Source organism: Coptis chinensis, chromosome 7, assembly GCF_015680905.1.
Source record: "Coptis chinensis isolate HL-2020 chromosome 7, ASM1568090v1, whole genome shotgun sequence".
Lineage (NCBI taxonomy): Eukaryota > Viridiplantae > Streptophyta > Magnoliopsida > Ranunculales > Ranunculaceae > Coptis > Coptis chinensis.
Genome location: NC_141462.1, coordinates 21,359,346 through 21,384,619, shown reverse-complemented (window position 1 = coordinate 21,384,619; position 25,274 = coordinate 21,359,346). Strand labels below are relative to the sequence as shown.

Below are 25,274 nucleotides of genomic sequence, written 5' to 3'. Positions count from 1 at the left end.
CAAGTCAATCTTCATAGATCTTATCGCTCCTCTTTATAGGTTCAATGGCTCCAGAGCCGACCCAATCGGTGACATTATACTCCCAGTTTCAGTGGGATCACGAGAGGATAAAGTCAGCTTCAATACGCGTTTCAGCGTCTTGGACATCAAGTCGTCCTACAACGCCATCCTAAGACGGTGTTGGATTCATCAAATGCAGGCCCGTCGCCGCCTACACCGTGATCAAGTCCTTCATTTTCCAGGCCTTGGGGCATGATGGAGCTTTGTAGCAACCAGCTCGAAGCCTATCACTGTAATCAAATCCTCTCAGCGAACAAGACCGTTGAGGCCCCAATCAGCATAAGAGATGAGCCCACCAGCTACACTATGGCCAAAGACTTGGTCGCCGTCGAGGCAACGCGACTCGAGGCGCTAGAGGCTCCAAAGAATAAGGCATATCCATCTGTCATGCATGCGACCTCGAAAATTAAGCCAAGGAAGCCACTAATTCACTCGTTAAGACACCAGAGATCACTCCCGTAATCAGTGTTCCACATGTTCAGACCCCAGAGGTCGCCCCACCAGATCCCATACCACCAAAACAGCTTCTGCAGCATACTCCAGCTTCGGTTGTCATAACCACATAAGTCATCCCAGACTCTGTGGTCATAACCACATAAAACGCTCCAACTCCTACAGCAACTCCAATCACTCATCAGACCAATAACGCATCCACAGAGCTCAACCCCCCAGAGGACACTCTCCCAACACAAGCTATGGCACCAGCTAAAGAGAGGCAGCGAGTGAATCTAGGAACGGAAGACGACCCTAACTTCGTCTATGTAGGTGCTAACCTCGACCCCACACTCAAATCCCGGCTTGTAAACTTTTTGTCCATCCATGAATAAAGATGTTTTCGCTTGGTCGTATATTGACGTGCCAGGTATAGATCCTAGTGTTGCCTGCCATAAGTTGAATGTCAACCCTAGTGCCAAACCAGTTTGACAGCGACCTAGGAGACTATCACTACGGTTTCAAAAAGCAATCAATGATGAGGTCGATAAACTCAAGCAAGTAGGGTTCATCAGAAAGGTCGACTACCCAGATTGGATCGCTAACATAGTGGTTGTTCCAAAAAAGAATGGCACGGTCCGCCTTTGTGTTGACTTCACCAATGTCAACCAAGAAACACTCATAGACAGCTTCCCGTTACCAAGGATCGACCGGCTTGTGGACCAAACCTGCGGCCACGAGCTACTCTCCTTCATGGATGCCTATAGTGGGTACAACCAAATACCACTTGCTGAGGAAGATCAAGAGAAAACATCCTTTATTACAGAACAGGGGGTTTATTGCTACAACGTTCTCCCATTCGGCCTCAAGAACGCTGGAGCGATGTATCAACGAATGGTAACTGACATGTTCTAGGACATGTTAGGCGATACCATGGAAGTATATATTGATAACATGGTCGTCAAGAGAAAAAAAACGTCACTTACCTCGAGCAAGCGTTCTCCGTTTTACCGAACTCGCATGAAGTCGAACCCAAAAAATGCCTTTTGGAACGCTCTTCCCAAGAATTTCTAGGCTATCAAGTCTCACAGCGGGGGATCGAAGCTAAGCCAGATCAAATCCGAGCGTTCTTGGATATGCCCGACTCGCAGACAAAGAAACAAATACAGAAGCTGTCAGGCATGGTTTCTACACTCAACCGATTCATATCCAGGGTATCAGACAAGTGTCGACCGTTCCTACAACTCCTTAAAAAAGGCGAGCAGTTCTCATGGAACGATCAATGTCACTAGGCCTTCTCCACTCTCAAAGAGTATCTCACAACACCTCCCGTCTTAGCCAAACCAACAGACGGCGAAACGCTGGGGCTTTATCTAGCAATATCAGACTTTGTTATTAGTTCGGTTCTATTCAAGGACGACAACAACTTAGAGAAACCAATCTACTTTACAAGTAAGACACTAACTCCAGCCGAAAAGAACTACTCTTACATCGAAAGGGCAGTTTTAGCACTATTATACTCTGCAAGGAAATTCAGGCCATATTTCCAGGCAATCAAAGTACTCACCGACCTCCCGTTGAAGAAAATACTTCACAAGGAAAACAAGACAACTCGCATGGCGGTTTAGGCCGAAGAGCTCGGCGAACATCACATCAAGTTCGTCCCACGCACCTCGCAGAAGGGACAAGTCGTGGCTGATTTCTTTGCCGACTTCCCTGTGGACGATCTACATTGGGATCCAAAGATATACATCCTACCCCCCAAGCACAACAACAAGACTGTTTGGTCCCTCTTTGTTGATGGTTCCAACAACCCCGGCGGAAGTGGCGTTGGCGTCGTGTTAGTATTGCCCGCCAGAGCAGTAATGGAGAAATCAGTTCGCATCGACTTTGCGACCTCCAACAATGAAGCGGAGTACGAGGCAGTAATTATGGCGCTACAACTGGGTATACAAGAGCTTCAAGTCTTTAGTGACTCATAATTGGTCGTTCGCCAGATTGTTAAAGAGTATACTACCCACGAAGGTAACTTTTCTAAACACCTTAAAGTTGTTAATCAGTTACTTCTATCTTTCAAAAGGGCCACCATGCACCACTTTTTGCGCGATAGTATAGCCTACTTAGCTACTCAAACACCGAACTGCGCCCCAAGACAACTCCTCATTGAAGTAGTTGACCGACCTGCCTACCAAGTAGAGCACGTCTTAGAAGTCAGCAACCTATGCCCACTCTCTGAGGATCAGATAAGCCTGACATGGATGCAGCCCATCATAGAGTACATTTAGAGGGGCACACTCCCAGCAGAACCAAGCAAAGCCAGGCAGATACCATATCAAGCACGTCACTATTGTGTTATGAATAACAAGTTGTTTAGAAAATCTGCTGGAGGACCTCACTTGAGGTGCATAAGTCCAACTCAAGGTCAATTGATTTTGGCTGAGATTCATGAAGGAGAATGCGGCAATCATGCTGGAGGTCGTTCCTTGGCCCACAAAGCAATCTCTCAAGGATATTTTTGGCCTCGCATGGAGATCGACGCCAAAACATATGTTCTCAAATGCATCAAATGCCAAACCTTTGGCCACAACATCATCCAACCGGCTCGCGAGTTGATCAGCATCACAAGTCCCTGGACATTCCATATGTGGGGAATGGATATCATGGGACCATTCATCCTACGTAAAAGCCACGTGGTTCCGCCGTTTTAGCCGCAAACCGATTACTTCACTAAGTGGATCGGCAGTTCCTTTGGCACATGTCAAGGAGTCACATGTTAGAAATTTCATTTGGACTCACATTATCACCAGATTTGGTCCGCCACACACCTTGGTGATGGACAATGGTTCCCGCCAAAGGCAAAATGGTCAAAGAATTTTGGCCAAGTGAAAGATAGTTCACACATTCTCCACTCCACGCGATACTCAAAAGTAATGGTCAAGCTGCAGGCCGAAATAAGGCCATATTATAAAACTTAAAGAAAAAGATTGAAAAGAACAAGAGCCAATGGCCAAACCAGCTAGAGAACATTCTCGTGGGCTCATTCGCACCACAACGTTCTCCAAAGACAAAATCACCATTCTCCTTATGTTATGGCACAGAAGCTATTATTCCCACCGAACTGACAATCACAACAACTAGATCCGAGCTTGTCGAGTCAGGACATAATAACTCGGTCCTAGCCCGAGAGGTTGATTTGTTGGAGGAGCACCCGACCTAGTAGCTATCAGAGTGGCATCATATCAACAGATTCTAAAGAGGTCCTACAACAAACGAGTACATCCTAGATCCTTCCAGCTTGGTGATCTAGTCCTGAAAAAGACACAGGATGACTCCAAACTAGCAGCAACATGGGAAAGACCGTACATAGTGGACTGAGTTGTTGGCAATGAGGCTTACTAGATCAAGACACAAGAAGGGAAACCACTTCCACGACCCTGGAACACTTACTTGTTAAAGAGATTTTATCAATAAAAATTCAGTCTTGTACACAGTCATGTTCTTAATCTTTGTCAATTCAGATAGTTTAGTTACATTCGTATTGTCAACCACTCTATTCAAATCCTTCTAGGATCAACTCCGTGAGAACACTCTCGATGAAGCGAGCATCCCTCGGGGCTACAAAAACGCCTCATCGAAAGCAATACGCTTTCAGAGGTCAAATACTCTTCGTGAGCAGAACGCTCTCAGGAGCTTACAGGCTCATAGTCTCTCCAAACCTCGCTCAGTTGAGGACCTATACTTCTAGGATCAACTCCGCAGGAGAACGCCTCTCCGAAGCGAGCGCGTAACGCCTTAGGGCTACAACGCCTCTCGCCAACGCCGAGGTCAAATACGCCACAACGAAAGCCGCCTCGAGAGCTTACGGCTTAAAACCTCGATCGGTTGAGAACCTATACTTCTAGGATCAACTCCATGAGAACGCTCTCGGTGAACTTACGGCTCATGGCCTCCCTAATTCTTCATTAGTTGGGGACCTATACCTCCTAATTCTCATTAGTTGGGGACCTATACCTCTAAGATCAGCTCAAGGAGGTCGCTCTCCTGAGCAATACTTCACAAGCATAACGCTTTCTTAAACTAAATCTCAGAGGCGTACCACAAGCGCCATACACAAAATAATAACTGCAAGCAAGCAAGCAAAACATGGCATTACATATATATTCACCAATCGAACTGCCCGGCCAAGGCCAAGAAACCAGCTCCAATCCACCGATCTGTTGGGTCTACCCAGAAAATCCAGATCGGTTCTTTGAACAATGGGAGCAAAATTAACGAACTGCCACTTCCGTGGAAACCAATTCTGAGTATCAACTAAGGCGAGCTGTTCAGGCAAGCCTTACAACACAGCTCTATTGTTTAACTCTCATAGAGAGGAGAACACACAAAGCAGTTATCCAACTAAACTTTTTTCAAAAACAAGATGATAAATCACCATCAAGGAGCAACCACAACATGTTTATCTTCTGGGGCAGCACTGGTCGATGGAGGGTGCCTTGCCGATCTTAGCACAACGCGTATACCCGTACCCTGGTCCCCTTGTGCCTTCTTCAACTGGAAGTATTTCTCATCCAGTTCGGCATACTGAGCACAGGCCGTGGTATACGTATCTTGAGCTTTACGCGTGCGACCCCCTGACATTGTTTAGCATACTCGGTGACTTCCGCTAACTTCCCTTGCAGATCAGTCATCGCTGCAATAAGCTTAGCGTTCTCATCTGCAGCCGCACGGTACTTATCTGTCATCACGTCCATCTTCGTCTTGTCAACTCCCCATGCAGCTCGCAGACATCCCAGCTTGACTCGGGAGTTGACATCAATATCAGCATGCTGCACAGCGTTCTTCAGTTTGTCGTACCCCGCCAGAAACTACAAGGACAAGTTCAAGGTTACAATCCCTTACGAAACAGAGCGACAAGCCTAACAAGTAAACACTCACCAAACAAGTAGCCATGTCCATGGTGCCCAGTAGCGTATCCATATCTTTATCCTCAACCTCAGTTTTGTAGCCGTCCAACACGATCCCCTTCAGCAGACTGGTCGTTATGGGCACCGAGTGGAAGCTGCAGTTAGAGCGTTTCACCACACGCTTCTTCCCCGTTCTCCCCATATAGTAGAATTTGCTCCCCACATCCCCGATGCGAGGAGGTGAACTCTCACCAGTGATGTGGTGGCCTTGCCCCAAGTCGCTAGCTTCCTCAGTAGCCCGACCAGTGTCGTCAGCTTGTCGAGGCAACCTGAAGACAATGCCACCCGTCGAGCGACTTGAACTCCTGGGTCGCTTGTTGCTCTTGGCCCCTGACGCTACAGCTTTTCTTTTGCCACGATCTCCATGAACGTGCGGGTGGAACTCCATTTCCTCCATTATCAGAGGGGAGCTCTCTCTCAAACTCCCCTCTCCCCTGACATATTTGCGGCACTTGGCCATAAAGAAACCTACGCAGGACGCAGGTTAAATAAACAAGCCTCAGGTTCCTTTTCAACAAAACAAAATAGAGGGATAGTTAAACAGAGAAGCCAAACGTACTTGAGTAAACCGACGAAGTAAACGACGCAACACAGGCGAGAGAAGAGCTGCGACAACACTAAGAAGAGCAAAGGAAGAGCAAATGCCTTTGCTTTTCCAAGAACACTACTACTTATGGTAAAGTAACGATCTTCCCAAGACAGGTCATGATGGCATCGAGACGCCAAAATGGCAGGCCACCTGGCAGCCATCTCGTCATGACTCCCGACCACCCATATTCTTACACGTGCCACGCACGCATTGTAAATCAGGCAGCTCCAAAGTAGAGAACGCCCCTTGCGTCCTCAAGACATGTGCAACCTACACCGTTTAAATCGGATGGCAAAGTCACATGTCGTCGACACCGTACCCTCCATACGACAAGTCGCAATAGCATACCCATACTTGCAAAATGCAAACATTCATATCATACATAATACTACTTATATAGAGCAAAACAACATATTTCACATTCACGAAAAGGAGCGAACTGACGACCTCAGTGAAGCCTCAGTTCACAGACTAACCGAGCTGCTGAGAATACTCATGAAATCCAACTCAGTTAGCCACTAGTCATTATAATCACAGGCAAAGAAGAAAAACGAGCTGCCCAGGTCAACCCAGGAAACCAGCTCTATTGTTTACGGCCAAAGGCCAATTACAACCACAAACACCAACAACTTTTTCAAACAACATCATCAAAGTTTTCTGCAAGAATGACATTCAACACTAGGGCAGAGTTCGGATCACCAGTAGATGCCACAACTGCCTCGGTAACGGCCACATTCAAATTTCGCCCGGAACCCCGAAACCGATCACTCACCACACCGATGAGGGGAAACACGACCGCAGCGAGAATTGTGCTAGCATCTTCGAGTGGCCCACCCCCGCGTTCTCCCAAAGCTCTTCGCTCTCGCTCCTCCTGCAGATCGTCAAATTTCTTCTCCAGTTCCTCCACCTCAGCACGGATGGTGAGATAGGCCTCTTTCGCCTGCAATGTGGAAGTCTTACATCGTTCAACATAGGCTTTCGCTGCGACCAGCTGGCCCTTCAACACCTCCACCTCATGCTTCAGCTCGATCGACTCATTCACCACAAATGTCTTCTCTAGCGTCAAGGCAGTGAGTTGGGGCTTCAAAGCGTCCAGTTCTTTCTTCTCAAATCACAGATAGCTCGAAGATTCGAAGCTTCGTCCCTCGGGCTTCGACCTCCATCTTCTCCAAATTTCGGTAATCGAAGCGGCGTTCTTCAACCGATACCCCAAATGATCACCAAGACAACTCGCATAACATATCACGTTAGCATCAAACAACAAGATATAGCATATAACACACAAGTTTGAACGCTAAAGTTACTCACTAGGCACATCGCCTTATCCATCCCCCTCATATTCGACTCCAACTCCATCGCATCCAGGTCTTTCCTATCACCGTCCAGCGTCATACTCTCCAGCAAACAAGCAGCTATGGGTGCGGACTTGTAGCTGCAACCGACCTCCTCACATAGCGCTTCTTCCCATCACTTCATCTACATACATCGTCATGGGCCCGCTCGGCTCATCTTTCCCAAAGACTGGAGTGCCCCTTACCAGTCTCTCTCATACCAACCTTCCCCTTCATCTTGCCAGGAGCATCTCCAACAACCCTGGTCGGAGCGACCTCCGGGGAGTCCTTCACCCAGAACGCTAAAGTCGGGCATCGATCTCGCTCTTGAGCTACGAGCCGCCCTTCCCCCAGTTCGCCCTTTCACCACCCCCCAGTGTGGTCTCAGCTACCCTCGCAACCTTGGAAGGTCGAGACTCTAGGTCGTTACCCTTCCTTGTCGACAAGCGAGGTTCAGGGATTTCAAACGGAGAGTCCTCCAAATCGAATGGAGAGTCCTCTTGACCCTGCCCAACTCCCGACCCAAACGCACTTGCACCTCCGGCGGGTCGCTTCACCCCAGTACGACCGCGGTTCTTATCTTCCCTAGTCACCAGATCACTCCGACGTTTTTCCATCACAGACTTCTTCGACGTTCTCCCGCTCACCTTACCCCACGCTTGCTCTTTTGCACCTCCCTCTTCTCCCTAATCGCAGGTCCGCCCCGTTCCTTAAAGAAATGTCGATTTTCGGAAGCTTCACTTGTTTCTCAGCTCAAGTCAACCTAGCGAACTTCTCAATCACCTTTCGGCTTGTCTCCTTTTCTAGGGGGATATCTGCAAATGACAACAAAACAATAATATCAGTACAGCTCAGTTAACGTAATGTCAATATTCTCAAAGAGCGTACCGGTACCCACCAGTAAAGTCGTATATTTTATTTTCCACACTGAACCCGCTCGCACAGTAGTTTCCCACAAGCAGAAATGGTCTTTTATCCCAAGACTCGTTACTCACACCATCCAGGACACTCAACAGCTTAGCTCGGGTTTGCAAGCTAAAGTTAAGCGATCGAGATCGCTTTAGGGAGTAATGATCAATAATATCAGCGACCTCTATCCGGTATTCACTACTGGCGTTCAGCAGAAGTCAAACACCTTGAACAACTGCCAAATGTTACCCACAAACTGAACAGGCGCTTTGCCACAGCAGTTCAAGAACTCACAAACCAGCTTAGAAAATGGTATTGTCATATGCGCCCTCAGCTACCCCTCACAGACGATAACCCCATAGTTCGGTGGGGTATTCCTATTGCTAAAAACCAGAGCGTGCTGTCCGGGCTTATGGATCTCCAGACCGCTTACGGTTATCCCATATTTTTTCCTTAAATAGGAACGCTCAAAAAGCATGTCGTCCACAAAATACTAGCGGCAGCCGGCGGACCGCCGACCCCACATGACTGAAGTGCTCACTTCAAAGACCTACGCGACACAAATCGAGCCTCATCTTCCCCACTTCCAGCCTCCTCAACTGCTTCATCTTCATCACCAGCCTCACTCACCCCACACACCGATTCATCTTTCTCTTCCTCCTCATCAGCCCAACCAAGAGAAACTTCACAAACCTCATGAGATTACGTATCATCTGAGTCAGACATCTCTCTCTCGCCCTAACGATTCTAGCCACTAGTAAATAAGCAAACATCCTAACAAATCTAGAGCAAAGATTAAGCACGAAGCAAGAAGCAGGAGTTCAACAATGGCAGAAAACTAACCTGAAGGTTGTTGCGGTACTGACTTATTTTCTACAAGGCGAAGCAGCAAAGTGATGTTTCAAAAATCGCAAGCGTAATCTTTGAACAACCGCCCCTCCAGTTTCCAAGGCACCATGATTACACCCTAGCCCTAACCGCACACGACTTCCAACAAGCTGTCCTGTCTTTTCAAATCCCGAAAAAATGAGGGCGGCACGTTGTCTCTGCAAGCAGTTCAGATCCTCTCACGTGACGAACACGTATCAAACATCCACGCCCACCAACTCACAGGATAACACAGGTCGTTCTCCTTAACTCGTCAGGTATTTCCAACTCTAAACATGCTCCACACGCGCTACCATTTTCTCTCAGCAAGCCACTTCCATGACCAGCATGCCCTACTGAGAGGGGGCTGTGTAAGGGAGTGATATCCTCCTTCAAGAATATCAGGCGCGTACTCAGCATGATGGAAATACCACACCGACCTGTAGAATCATATTGCATCCCCAAGCTAAGAGAACGTTCCAGAACAGTTTGCGCCAGCACGCGAACCAGGCTATAACGTGACTCAGCTTATCTTCTAGAAGCAATCATGAACAAGAGATGCACATGTACAAATCACTGCCACCAGCTACTGACCACTGCCACAAGCTACTTGCCCAGACTACTAATCCCCATCATCACAGCAGACCTATAAAGACAGTTCTCGCACGCCTCTTTAATCTAGACCCCACGGTTGTGATACATTTTACATGTGGTGGGCGAGGATTCACTCTCAACATCTATAAATACCCCTCCTATGAACTACGCCAGACCTGATTCTTCTCTCCCCTCAGAATCGAAAGCAAGATACGTAGGCAGTTCGCTCCTAAGCCGAACTCGGTCCCTTCTATCATCCATTCCAATTCCCATTCAACTATGTATGTAAAGGAAAGCTGAAACACGCCTTTACAAAGGGGAAGGACAGCCATGAGACTAGATGAAACAGAGAGATAAACAATAGTTGCAGCCTTGCAGGTCTGAGGAGGTTCGGGAAGAAGAAAATAAATGGAATGGACAATTGGACAACGTTGAAGCATAAAAAATTCTTTTTATACTATAATTCTGATTAAACAATATATTTCGGGTAAAGAAGGGGAAACGAGCGAATCATCCAGACCCTGCACAACCAGAAGTAGGGAAACAAGAAGCCACTAAAGAGTCACTGAAGACGAGCAAGATGATCAAGGGAATTTCGGGTTAAAGAGCCTAAAGGAGGGGTTAAAATTAATAAAATTGTTAGCAACGAAGAAACCATAAAACTCATATAAGAACATATAATACGAATGGATACATATCTCGGATGTACAGTCTCCATTCAAAGGAATTTCAATTGCAACTCACTTCACTCAGTGATATTACCAAATGTATCAAGGTAGAACCTCATTCAGCATTCAATAGCTAGGCCAGTGTTTAATAACCATTATTCATCGAAGTTGTTCGTTATCGCTGGTGAATCAGATTGCCGCATTCTTTCTTTAAAATTTTCCACAATTCACCCACTATAAGTGATCTTTCCAGTACATAGTAGGTGAAATTTTCTTACTTCCACCTAGGAAAATTTTGCACGAATATTTTTTCAGAATCCAGTACAAATTGCCAACAAAAGGAATATATGTACCCATTACACAATCAAACACTAGCAACTGCGATTCACCCACTATATAATTTGCCTTTTCCCACTATGAATTTCCATGGCCCACTATGTTACCAAACACAGCCTAAAAGTATCTTAGTTGCAACAACTGCATCACATAACAATGAAAATGCTTGCGACAACTACAATAACATATGCCTTTGCATCACCATAATCATGAATTTGAAGTACACACATTGACACATACATATATGCAAACAACATTACTTGCAGCCCACTCTTTTATTATTGCACCACTTTGAATGTGAGTAAAATGCTTGCTTTGCTGATGTTCCCGCGAACGAGGAGAAAGAAAACACTGGCGGTTGTTTTGTTTTCTATTTACAAAACCCTTAATACCCCTGGCCCTAATCCTTGGGCCCGAAATGCACAAGTTCTACACGGGCCTTTGCAGATCCAATTACAGTCCGTGTTTCCAAATTAATGCAAAGCCAGCCAACTTAGTTGACTTTCGGTTATAACAAATCTCAAAAATAAAAATGAAAAATAATCGAAATCTTAATTAAACTCAATTATGTTCATTGAATACGAAGTTAGTACTTAGGGGGGTTTTCAATTCCAGTATCATGAGTAATAATGTTGTACTAGATTATCATCCCTACCAATTTGTGAAAGGTACAAAATTTTCTTCGGTTACATTATTTGTAAATGCATCATAATGATCATAACATGAAAACGAGACGCACTTTATGTTTTGGTTTGCTTCGGCATCAAAGATTAATATGAATGACAAGCTAACACGATATGCTGAGCAACATTGAATACTTCCATCATTTGTTTGGGTGAAGTAGCTTGTTATTGATTATATATTAGACCAATTAAGTTCAGTACACTAAGATAGATATGAGCAGGTTGAGTGGCCCAAGTAGGTTGCTTATTTCTTAATTCCGTAAACATATGGCTTGTGACATTTGTCTATCTCATCCTAGCAAGATTTTCAAACAGACATTGATTAGTGTGGAAGTTACCAAGATTTTGGCCACTAAACAACTTTATAAAAGCGATTATGATAACGATGATTACAGTAGTCTGTTTTCCCTTATTTTATTTTATTTTTCCATTTTAATATTATATAGTTTATGTAATAATATGTTTAAATTATTAAGGTTTGCGGTGAACACGCGTTGACTTACAAATAGGTTGTTAATTAGGAAAAACCATGTAGTTGGCAAAAATGTTTGTATGAGCTGAGTTAGATCTAAATATTGAAAAGTTTATGCATCCAAAATCCAAATACTGCTAGCACTTAGCAGGTTGCTGGCTGGCCATGTATATTCCAATGATATATACTAATGTTCAAAAACAAATAAAAGTCCGGAGTATTTTTCATAACAATGTCTCCATAACTAATGTAAGACTAGGTCAGGTGCACCCTAAAGTACATACATAAACTAAACTCGATAATTTAGTATCTAGGACGTATAGCATGAAACGTACAATAAGACGTATAAGATAAACACAGAGATGTACCATTCAATATATGTTTGTTTTCATGCAAGCTTATTGATCCTTTAAAATATTTCGAAACAAAATTAACAACTACTTGGAAGTGCCGTGCGTTTAAATAATCCATATTTCAAGGTCCTTCCAAAGTAAACCGTATTTTTATTTTTATATATTATTCATGTTTCTAGTCATGATCATTTACCCATGGTAACAATGAATTGATGATGAAATTGGTCTTGAGATGACAATAACATGATGCTAGCTATCACGTTACAATTAATTTCGTTGACAGAAAAATACCTATTCTTAACAAGTTCCCTAGAGTTCAAACCTGGAAATTGTTGCAACATCTCTGTGATGAAGTAAATGACTATTTAAATCTGAACAAACTTTCACTGTTTAATCTACAATTGTTGCTACATTAAATTCGATCAAGTATTAAGTCTGCCTCCACATGTATTTTCTCCATTTTTCTTTCAATTTCTCTATAGGAAAAGGACTAGTCCTCGATCATAACTAATAATTTCGCATATTGATCAATGATCACTGAATAATGAAAATAAAAAAATATCAAAAACATCCACATTTCTTTCCGCAATATCCTGTGCTTTTCTTCCAAGGCAAGGAGACAGAGACAGAGCGAGCTGACTTTATTTAGACAATTAGACCACATTTATTCGTACAGGACACAACTTGAGAAAAATGACATGAAAGGACAAAACAGGAATTAAACAAAATATACAAAAAATGTGAAAAAGCAAAGTAATAAGAAGAAGAGAGAGAATAAAAATAAAGAGAGAGTCAATTTTGAATCCTACCCGCTCCATTTTGTTGAATTCCACTTGACCAAATTCCAATATAAATGGAAGCCCACCTCTCAAATTCATTAATCTTCAATACCCAGATCTCATTTTTTCCAATTTCATTCCAATTCTCATCAAACAATATCCTCTGTTTTTTTATAGTATCCTGCTCTTTTCTGAGTTGTTGTTGTTAAATTTCATTGGAAACTTATCTTTTTTGGTATATTTTAATCAATAGTTTCTATATACCATTTGATTCATTTCTTGAAGTTGAGCATCTCAGAAAATGGGAATTCAAAGAGATAGAATCAAATTCAATGTTGGTGGAAAGATCTTTGAGACAAGTGCTACAACTATAGCTAATGCAGGGAGAAATTCTGTTTTTGGAGCTATGTTTGATGATAATTGGAACCTTCAATCTATTGAAGATGGACGCAATGAGTATTTCTTTGATAGAAATCCAGCTTGCTTTGCTGTCCTTCTTGATCTTCTTCGAACTGGGGAACTTCACATTCCTGCAAAAGTGCCTGAGAAGTTACTTTATAGAGAAGCTCTTTATTATGGCTTACTTGATCATGTAAGGGCAGCGAAATGGGGACAGTTTGATGGAAACCGCCTTCGTTTAGGTGGTTCGATAACAGGAAGAGCGCCTGGCGATGGAACAGCGATACGAGCGGGTCCAGATGGTGGTTGTTGTGTTGCTCATGGTAGTATGGTGCATGTTTATGATTGGATGCTTGAAGAGCATCCACCAATTAATTTAGATTACCAAAGAGTTAATGATGTTGGGTGGATTGACTCAGAGAATATTGTGATTAGTGCTTGTGAGAGATTAGGCAGGGGAGATGGTGGAATGGGACTATTTAGTTCTTCAAATGGTGAACTCAGGTATAAGTTTCATGTAAGTCATGAAAGTCAGGTTAAAAGTTTTACTGCTGGTGCATTAAGTTTTAGTCCAGATTATAAGATTTTTGCTAGTTGTAAAGGAAGGAGTAATGAATATGGAATTGGAGTTTGGGATCAAGTTACTGGAAAACAGATTGATTTCTTTTACGAGTCACCTGGTTGGTCCCTTGGCGACGCCGATAGGCTTCAATGGCTTAATGGGACTAACTGTTTGTTGGTTGCTACATTGTTTCCTAGGAAAGATAACTGTTACATTAGTTTGTTGGATTTTAGAGAAAAGAGGATGGTTTGGTATTGGTCGGATATTGGGGCGCCTATAACTATTGATGAGAAGCGAGTTCGTGATGCTATAGCCATGGAAGAGACTAATTCAATTTGTGTGGTGAATGAGTATGAGGACTTGGGATTTATGGATTTAAGGAGTACAGTTGGAAGTGTAAGATGGAGCTCAAGGAGTCGGTTGATGGCGGGGAAAATGCCTGATGAACCATGTTATCCTAAGCTGGCATTGCATGAGGGACAACTTTTTTCATCGATGAATGACAGTATTTCAGTGTTCAGTGGACCTGATTGGGCATTAACATCCAGGCTCCGAAGGGGTTATGGAGGTTCAATCTGTGACTTCTCAATTGGTGGTGATCGCCTTTTTGCTCTTCATAGTGAGGAGAATGTGTTTGACATATGGGAGACTCCGCCGCCACCTATTATGTGATTTAGTCTAAGAACAATTCTTTGTTCTATACTTTACCTCATTGTGGTGCTGGAATAGGGAGATTATTTTTCTCTAACTAATAGTAGAAGATTATTGGAATTCAGCTTTGGGCTGAAGAGTTTGACAGATTTGAAGTAAATTAGAGTGTGAGCTTGTACAGGGTTTGTTCATATTATTACTCAGAAAAGAATGATATCTGATTTCTTAGCTATCCCTGTTTTGGAATTCGGGATAATTAGATAGCAGAATGTATTTGATATAGTATTAAAGCTTTTTGCTTCCGCATTTTAAGTTTTGAGCTTGTTATAGTTACCTGCATTTGTAACTCAGAAATGAATGAAAAATACCATATTTGTGAGACCAGTGTCATTGAGTATAAATTGCAGAATGTTGTTTTATCTGTTTCATGAAAGGGCCTTCTAGCACCTGAACTCCTGAAGGTTGTTTCTTGGACAATTTTCTTTAGACTTCCTCGTCTTTGTTATTCAATCTTTTGTGTCTTTCATTCTCTCTCTCCCACCTCCCTCTCTCTCACTTGCACCTGCTCTTTATTTAAAGTTAGGATTTCTTCTCCACAGTCTTGATGCTATTCCTAGCCATTCAATAGATAAGATTCTAAGACAGCCTTGGGCCCTTGGCGCAGATAAGGGAGTCTTAACAAACTTTAACAAAGTACTTTTTTCATGTGAGCAGTTGCAACTGCTAAGCTGGGTGATAAAGTGTGGATGTTGAGGGAGTTTAAGTTGAATATATGCCTACTGAGGGAAGGCATTATTCCAGCTATTTTGGTTTTCCTGTCTGAACATGAGACTATATAATTTGTGAAGGCTGCCAACTTCCGCTAGTTGGGCAAATGGACAATCATTTGTCTGACCATAACCATATCAACTAAACCAGACAAGTCTTTTTTGCACATGCACTTTCGGAGAAATGGCAAGGAACTACCCTCTTAAAAAACGAAAGTTATCATCGATCAGATCCTTCACGGACAATTCTAAGCGACTCCCTAACTGACAACTATTGATTTGTATCGAGGTATATATGCTTGCATCAAGTTTAGGGAGTCCCTTATTGAAGTCCTTCGTTTCCTTTTTTCACTTGGCAAAAAAGAATTTAGAAGACCCTCATATAAAAGGCTTTCGTGGATATCAAATCTAGAAAAGCCGAAATAAATAGTTGTACAACTCAAGGAAAATAAATCATGATCTTCTATATGCACAGCTTATTAGACCGTCTCCAACAGGTTGGTATCCCCCTTGCCCCCACAATATGCAGTTGGCCTCTCCCTCCCCCAGCTTTGCTGCTTGGACCTACTTAACGGCCTACTATTGCTATTGCGACCAGTGGCGGAGCTAGGAAATTTCTCCAGGGGAGCCTAGTGTAAAGTGCTAAGAGGAACCCATTTGAGGTAGTGACCGAATGACCTCCACTACATACTTCTACCAGTGATGTTTCTTCTTTGCCTCTCTTTGACTCAAAATGCTCACTCCAAAAATTATTTTAATTTATTTTCGAGCACAAAGGCCTTTGTTTTATTTTGTAAAAGTACTTGGGAAAACAAGCCTTAGTCCACTATTTCTTGGCATTGACAAAAAATGACTCCATCAAATGTATAAATAGAGTCACCCAGCCAAACCAAACCTCCTCCTAATTCCTAGGTGGGCTTGAATAGTAGTTTTTTTTATTTTAAATTACTAGGTGGGCCTAAACAAGTACTACTAATTTAGTTTTTGTCCCAAATTAAGAGGGCCTACACCCTACCTGGCCTCTAGATGGCTCCGCCACTTATTGTGACTCACTATCTCAATAATTTTAGTTATAGGAACCCTTTCGATATAAATAAATAAGTACTAATTAGTAGGTCAGTTAAGTGGATCAAATTAGTAATAGGTCTGTATATAATTACTCGGGGTATTCTCCCTCAACATGAAAGGGCCCTTTTTGAAAGGCCCTTTTATTTGTTTTTTTATCTAATACAAGAAGCTATAGGATGAACCTTGTGGAAGGGCCCTTTCATATAGATGCTAATAGAGAACAAATGAAGGGCCCTTTCATGTTGATCCAATATCTATCCACAACTGCTTTAACAAACAAATGAAGAAATGATCCAATATTTCAACAAACAAATGAATACTCTACTACATTTGGAGAGTATTTTTTTTTTAGCGTATTTGGAGAGTATTCATTTGTTTGTTGAAATATTGGATCATTTCTTCAGCAATGTCTGTGGGCTAGATTTGGTATTTAATTTCCACAAGGTTCGTCCTATAGCTTCTTATGGATCTATATTAAACTAGACTGTACATTGCTGTGACATAACTTATTGCACTTTGAGATGAGCTTTCTCATAAATTTTAGATATTCACCATTGTTAATGATATCTACATGTATTTATGTAAAAGGTTTATTTGATACTTGATGAGTTCATTCTTGCTGGGGAGCTTCAAGAAACAAGCAAGAAGGTATGTTTATGCAATCTATAGTCTCCATGTTTTGTTTTCTTAGGTACCAGATTGACCAAATACTCACTAATTTTACCATGTTAACTGCCATCTCTGTATGACTACCATTCGTTTCGAACCAGAGGTGACGTTTGGAGCAAAAGGATTTAGTCTTTTTCAGGGGAGAACTGTTGATGCAAACCTGGTCTGTGATTTCACATATTAAATGCAGATATCTGGCGTCTGTCCTGGTTTGGCTAATAACGTATTGGCAATTGACCATAAGCATAATGAATTACACAAAACCATTACTACTATGATTTATACCACTTGCGAGGTGCTGTCTATTAGCATTGGTGTTTATACCTGACAAGGCTGACAAAGATATTGTGCCATTGAGGAAAGCTGGAATTGGGTAAGAGTACAGTTTGATTATATTTCTTGTTTTCCAAAACTTGCAGGCTATTATTGAGAGAATGTGGGTTCTGGAAAAGCTGGACTGAGACCAGTATTATTTAGTGAACAATGTCTTCGAGATAACGTATTGTTCTTCTGTGCTTCCTGTACAGTATTTTCAATCTGTTTATCGATTTTAAATCTCGTCGAAGGCACAATGGTAAATGTTTAAAGTGGGATTTGGCTTATTATCTTGTTAGCCTCCCATTTGTTGTAGTACGTGGTGTTCAAAATGATTTCAAATGCTGACTTCTCAAGCATTTTAATTGCAGAGTAAGTCTCAGCTAGGATCTAGGAGCTTGGAAGTTTTCTTTTTGTCAAATTGTCTAGCTTCACTACGCTTAAGTTTAGGAATGCAATTCCAATTTGTTTATTTATTCATTGATTTATCTATGTATATTTGTTGTTGTTGTAGCTGTAGCTGTCTTTGTAGTTGCCATACATAGTGTTTAGCTTCTGTTTGATGATTGTATCACTATTCCATTTTCTTTGTCTCCGTAATCTGATGCATCCAGCAAGATGATTTGGTTGTTCCTTTTTCAGCAAATGGAAACAGTTTTAAACTTTTAATTAGTCTTTTCCTATCTACATGTCTGTGTAAACAATCAAACTCCCAACCATTGGGCACTCGTACAACACCTACAGTAGAAAAATTAATAAATAAATAAATACCCCATGGATTTTTTTATTTATTGTCTGTATCCTGTAAGCCCTGTAGGTGCAGTCGTGCAGATATTGAAAAAGAGTTCGTCTACCACGAGGATATCCTCATAGGGACGCCTATTGAAAAAAAAAAAACCCATATTCTCTTCTTTTGTTTTCGTTTTGTTTTTATTTTCAGACCATTGATTTGATCCAACGGTCTCGAAATCCCTAAAATTCTCGTGGTAGAGGAAGAAGTTTTCACTTGAGATGAGTATATGTACAGGCAAAGATTGCGAAAAATACTGCTGCCAATTGTTAATCTAATATAATTTTACAGGACCTGGATCCTGATCTTCAAGTTTAAGCATCTCTCCAAGAGTCAGGTACAGGTGTTCTGATTAAACAAATGACAGGATCAAATGTTCCCTTCACAATGGCATTACCGACATTTAAGCTACGATCAGATATATGTGGGTATGCCATATTTGTTGGACGGTGGATATGCAATTCACAGCTCAGCTCCTAAATTTTTCTGGCGCAAGTGTAAAACTGTAACAAAGTGCGACAAATGTTGCCAGCGATACTGTCAACTTAACGTTTTCATGATCTCTAACTCTATAATAAGGTCCTTTGCAGCTATGTTTTCATTATGAGTTACGATTGTTCTCACAAATTATTAAATGAAATACCTGAAACAAGGTTTGGTGCTTGGAGTTTAACATGTGATTGAGCTGGCTTAGTTGCAGGGTTGGGGTTTCATACTAATAGCACTGGTTCAAGGCAGAGTGACATCATTGTGGGTAATTATGGAATAGTTTTAAAATGAAGATAGCATGGACTGGTTGGCAACAGGTTACCGTGAAGTAGTTGGGGTTAATAACAAATTTTGTAATATATTTTTTTGGGTCCGTCCAACACAAAATGGAAAGTGCCCATAGCAAATATGTTAAAAAATGAGAATGCCCATGCCACGTTTCCGTTTGTGAACTCCTAAGATAAATCTAAAATGTTGTACCGTGACTAGAAACCAGTTTCAACAAAGTTGAACCTAAGAGAGTGCTAACTTTAATTCAACAAGGCCCTATATGAACCGGTCTTTAGGAACATATTTTGAAGAAAACCAACCTTATAAGATAAACACGACCGGATGACCCTTTTGAACCGAATAATTATGTTGTATAAAATAACACTCTTGTGTTGGGCACGACCCATTTTGTGTCGAGCACACTCCAGAAACAAAATAGAATTATTACAAATTTGTCATTACATATTTTGTGTTGGGCACTCCCCCAATTACATCAAGGTAACCTATTGCAACCCTTCATCCTCAAAGAGCCTCCATAGTTTATCATTCTCATACACTCCCCACATTGAAAACTCAACAAACAAAATTTTCCTCCACATCTCAATCAAACTTAATCAAAACACTAAATGGAATACTCCAACTATTTAGAACACGAATATGAAGATGAGGTTCAACAACAACTTAGAGAAATGAGAGAAGAAAAATGAGAGATAAAATTAGAAAAATGAAAAAGGAATGAAAGGAGATGTGAAAGGTGAAAAAGTTGCAATGGAAAGTGAAGAAAATTGGAAGTGAAAATTTTGATGATACGACTAGTCTTTCAAAATTGAAAATGGGAATATGTTTTTAATTGAAATCAAATGTGTTATTGATAATTCTTAGCATATCTAAGTATGTGCTTACACAAAAAAACCTACTTCAAAGTATAAACATTTAAATCTTTGAAAGTCCACAATCACAAGTGTAACACTATAACGGGACCCAAACGACCACCAAATATTGTTGTGATATACTTCCAATCGACTTCATGAGGTCGTTTAAGTATATAGTGGAGTGGTCTGAGCATGTCGTTTGAGATTAAGTTCTCGGGTTTTTGGCTTGGAACGATGTGGTCATGTTGTTTGAGTACACTCAAGCAGTCTCAACGTGTCGTTTGAAACTAAGTTCTCGGGTAGGCTTGGAACGATGTCGTCAAGTTGTTTGAGTATATAATGAAGCAATTTGATCATGTTGTTTGAGACCAAAGTCTCGGATTTTTGCCTTAGACGACATGGCTGGCCTGGGTCGTTTAGGGACTTTGTTGGACGATATGATTGGGTCGTTTGGGGACTCTCTTAGGCGAGATTGTTTGGTTGTTTGGACCAAATTTATTGTGAAGTTCAAATTGTTTTTTGGTCAAGCACTTTCAAATCCCTAATTTACAACCAATCATATTCCACTTTAACATACATCAAATTCCAATCAAATACCAAATACAAATTTCACTTGAACATACATCAAATATCAAACAAATTCCATTTGAACATACATCAAATTCCAAAATTAAACAAGTCAACATATTAAATTTCAAAATACATCAACATACATCAAATTCCAAAATAAATCATCAAACTTTTAAATTCCACTATTGTAACACCCACCAATGTACTTATACCGAGTCAAGTTGTACGCCTCTAGGAACTCGGATCTTGCTTCCTTGGGAATAACATTCTCACCCAATTGTAGACCTCTCTCTAGAGATGAGAACAAGAGAGAAAACTCGAGAAAAAATGACGGTTTCCCTTGTTAGGTTGAGACCCAAGAGAGATGATAACCGGCTAGAAAAGATTGTATCCGGTTTTTCGGTTTTCCTTTTTAGGTGGGGAGTCGGGTGTATTGGACTATTTCTATTAGACTTAATTGTTGGGCTTGGGCCAGAGTGTGCCCAACACATGACCCATAAAATAATGTGACACATGTTGATTTCAGACACAAGTTAGGTGCATGTCTCGAGGCTTGTTTTTGTATTGTGAAAAGGCGTGCACGTCAAGTTAGAACTTGGGAGCCTCTCATTCTTTTCTTCTTCTTTTTTTCGATAATCCTACTTATATTAAGCTTATAAAAACAAAGGAACATAGTTTATCTCCAACATACAATTTGGAAGATATGTCATAAGTAGTTGTTGGATAGCCCACACAACTAACTGATAAGCATCCCCATTAACAGTCCTATTGATCCAATTAAAAGACGCGGACTCTAAGTTACTTAAAAATTTTGTTACAGAAGAATGTAAAGCAATCAAAGGCCACTTGCATCCTCCACCATTTTGAAAGCTTTTATGATTGTACCTCTGCACAATCTCCTTAATTAGAACACAAAGTTATATCTACCTAGGAAGCAGGCCAGTAAGACAGCCACTTTTGTCACCACCATTTCTGCTTCTTAACGTTCAGTAGCTTTATATCTCCTAACAGCTGCTCCGACTAGCTCTCCTACATCATTCCAAGCCATACATCATGTACTTGCCCATCCAGTGTCCTTGTGGAAAGCAGCATCAAACCGAATCAATATGCAATCATTAAGGATTACTGGAAAGGTAGAATCCAAATTATTCATATATGGATAGGAATATTGGTAGTAGGGTTAGAAATATCTTCTCTGAATACTAGGAAGCAATATTTATCTGCCATAGTGGAGCATTTCCTTAGCAACTTAGCTCTGTTAGGTATTTTGTGTTCAAACTTTGCTTCATTCCTGACTTCCCAGATATAGTGAAGCATAACACAGCAAAAAATACTAGCCTGGTTAATGTGCTCTTCTTTACTTGAACACCACAGCATGATTTTGTCCAACCATGTTCTCACATTGTCACCACTAACAAGTTGTATTCTAAAGCCTAGGACAGAAGCAAACCAAACATTTATAGTCGACTCACATCCAAAGAAAAGATGTTCATCTGTTTCCAACATGGTTCTCAAGTAGAAAGGGCATGCAAAGTCTCTATGCATTTTCCTTTTCAACAACAAGTCCCCCATAGGCAAGGATCTTTTATAAAGTTTCCATATGAACAATTGAATGTGCACTAGAAGATAGATATGATTTCCAAATGCTTGAAATGGTTTTGGAGCTAAAATTAGAAAATTGTCCTACCCAATTTTTATGATTTATTAGGAATCTGTAATAAGCAGTCTTCATAGGCAGAACCCCTTTACCATCCCCACACCACTTCATCTTGTCTTTTTGAGCACCAATTGGTCTCACCACCACCTCTTGGATTTTCTGACTTATGAAAGGGTGGAAAAGGTTATTCAACTTGTCAATATCCCATCCATTCCAATTATATTAGTCATAAAAAAGTTAGCCACATAATGAGCATCAAGCTCAGGGTTATCAACTCCCAGTTCTTGAAGAGTGGTAGGAATATCATATCATCTTTGCATTGCCAGGGGTCAATAAGTACTAACGTTGTAACACCATCCCCAATAGCCTAGATAAGAACACCACTGATAAGATTAAACACTTTGTGAACTCCTTTCCAAAAGTAGGAAGTTTTACCATGTAGAAATAGTACATCACCAATCCAATTTTTTAATTTCTATATATACTAGTGAAAGTTTTTGTCCACATAGAATCTAAATCAATGGCAGCTTTCCAAGGTAGTTTTGCTAGCATAACAATGTTCATGTCTCTAGCCTTTTGTAACCCTAAACTTCTCACTTGTTTAGATTTACACAGGTGCTCCACCCAATGGTGTGAATACTATTAGAATTATAGGAGATACATGCCAGAAGAAATTTTTACAAGCTTTGTCTATCTTGTCACAAATGGAGACAAGAAGAAAATAAGTGGACATGACATAAATAGGGATAGCTTGGGCCACAAAATGAATCAGGGTGGCTCTCCCTGCATGGGAAATAATTTTGGTTTTCCATCCCTTAATTTTTCCATATACCTTATCAACAAGGTAGTCAAAATCCTCAGTTTTTTTCCTTGACAACATAATAGGGACCCCAAAATATTTATCTTTAGGATAAAAAAGTTTCATCTTCCAAAATCTTTTCTGCTTAAATTTAACATTTCTGTTAAAAAAAATGCTAGATTTATCATAGTTAATAAGTTGTCTAGAGGAATCACAATAGTCTTGTAAGATATTCTTTAAGTGTTTGTTATCTTCAAGAGTAACTCTTAAAAAGATAATCAAGTCATCTACATACAAGAGATGAGTAATAGCAAAGGAGTTCCTTTTTATCTTAATGCCCTGAGCATCTCCCATATTTTCAGCTTGTGTTAGTATCCTTGACATAGTCTCAGAGACTAAAATGAAAAGGTAGAGAGATAGAGGATCTCTCTGCCTAAGCCCTCTTTCAGGGATGATCTTTTCAAGAGGAGATCTATTTAGTAAAACTTTGGAGGAAACAGTTGTAAGACATTGTAAAATCAAGTTCCTCCATATTGTACTAAAACCAAATTTTTCAAAAATATTATCAAAGAAGGACTATTCCACTCTATCATAGGCTCTCATTCGTGTTTCAAATAGAGTATCCATTTAAAAGTGGGACTCGGTCCTTATTCTTTAAGGGCATCTCCAATGGGGGGTGTAAATCGATAAAATCAATTAGTTAATCAAAAGTCCTCCATATTGCACTAAAACCAAATTTTTCAAAAATATTATCAAAAAATGACTATTCCACCCTATCATAGGCTCTCATTCGTATTTCAAATAGAGTATCCATTTAAAAGTGGGACTCGGTCCTTATTCTTTAAGAGGTAGCTGATCCTCTAAATGCATTCCCATATTTTACACAACGCTATTATACATTATACCATTCTTGAACTGACAAGTTGGGGGGATAATGGCTATAAAATCCGGAGCATTTAGTACTACAAGTCTACAACTTAACATCTCATGTTCAGAATATTCATTGCAAATTTAGTAGATATGGTCCTAGTTCCTTATTTTGTCTACACTTTTTAGCCACGGAAGACCATTCTCATTGCCCGCACGTGACAAACAAATACTTTTCAGGGACCAATATTTACACCTTCATGTTTTGGAACGCCTGTCAATTTTTAACGAATAACCCATAGTATTGGCGCAGTGGCGCCCATACAGGCACCTAGGGTATGACACCATATAGGCGCCCATAAGAACCTAACCTGCATCACAGCATTAGCAGTTGGTACAACTCCATCGAAGTTTCCATGCACAATTGTGGCGATGCCCAGGCCATAAGCCCATAGCCCATAAGTATGTCTCGAATCCTTAGCTCTGCTGTGCATCAGCAACATAGATCTAGTGCTACACCATGTTACCTTCATTCCCATGAGAACTCTTCATTCTCATTTTTTTTTTGGCTAACTTACAGGCCAGCTTACATCTATATAAAACGATTCTCGCTGGAGACTCGAGTTGGGCACTTGCTCTCCACTGGCGGTTGGATGAAAGACGGCCCTTGCAGTTGCGAAAACAACAGGGGCTCATGGGGATCAATATCATATGAGAAGGGATGCAGGCGCACCTCGACTAATCCCGGGCCTGACTGGAAATTCGACTAGGTACTGCCTCACCAGTGACTGGAAATTCGACCAGGTACTGCCTCACCAGTGACCTTGAGGGGATCGATTGGTGACCATTTGGAAGCAAACCCAAAGCCGGACCAGCTATGCTACCCCTCAAAGTTTTCTTCATTCTGACTCTATTCACTTCTGTAACGAAATTAATGTTTCTCTAATTTCTCTTTCTTTATTCTATTTAATGTTAGGTTGATTTTGTGGATGCAAGCCATCAGTTTATGAGATACTCAGATCGTAACTGAAACTTATCATACAAAATAAGTTTCACTCTTCTCCAATTGCAATCAGCCTATCACTCAGAACACAGACAGAAGGTTGCTGCGCACGAATTTTCACTTATCCTATGTTTTAACTCTTCTCCGATTTCTATCACTCAGAAGTCAGAACATAGACCCAAGGTTGCAGCTCACGAATTATTCAACAATCCTTCTGCAAATTTACCTTCACACGCTTGTCACCTGCATATAAACTGGAGCAAAGTTCTAAATCCTTCTCCCTGACGTAGTTATGTAGATGCAGATAATAGTTTGAATCTTCGATGGGAAAATGCAAACTATTCCCTATTTTGGTAAATCCAAATCATACTTGAACGGGAAGGATATTATGACGCCACTACAACATTCGGAGCCTGGCAATATTATCATTATCAGACAAAGGCCTGGCAATCATATATTTTGCTTTTTCCTTGTTGATCTGGACGATGA

General features: G+C 41.1%; 1 protein-coding gene and 1 long non-coding RNA gene across 2 annotated transcripts; both read left to right on the top strand.

The window, feature by feature from the left end:
• Positions 1-13,016: 13,016 nt before the first annotated feature.
• Positions 13,017-15,033, top strand: LOC147486583 (BTB/POZ domain-containing protein At2g24240-like). Its single transcript, XM_086572501.1, has one exon. It carries the CDS (start codon positions 13,339-13,341, stop codon positions 14,668-14,670), a length of 1,332 nt encoding a protein of 443 aa, XP_086428627.1. The 5' UTR covers positions 13,017-13,338; the 3' UTR covers positions 14,671-15,033.
• A 1,690-nt stretch (positions 15,034-16,723) lies between these two features.
• LOC147486582 (uncharacterized) lies at positions 16,724-18,003 on the top strand. Its single transcript, XR_015202805.1, has 3 exons — positions 16,724-16,928; positions 17,073-17,132; positions 17,573-18,003. It is a non-coding gene; the product is annotated as an uncharacterized LOC147486582 (long non-coding RNA).
• Positions 18,004-25,274: the final 7,271 nt, after the last annotated feature.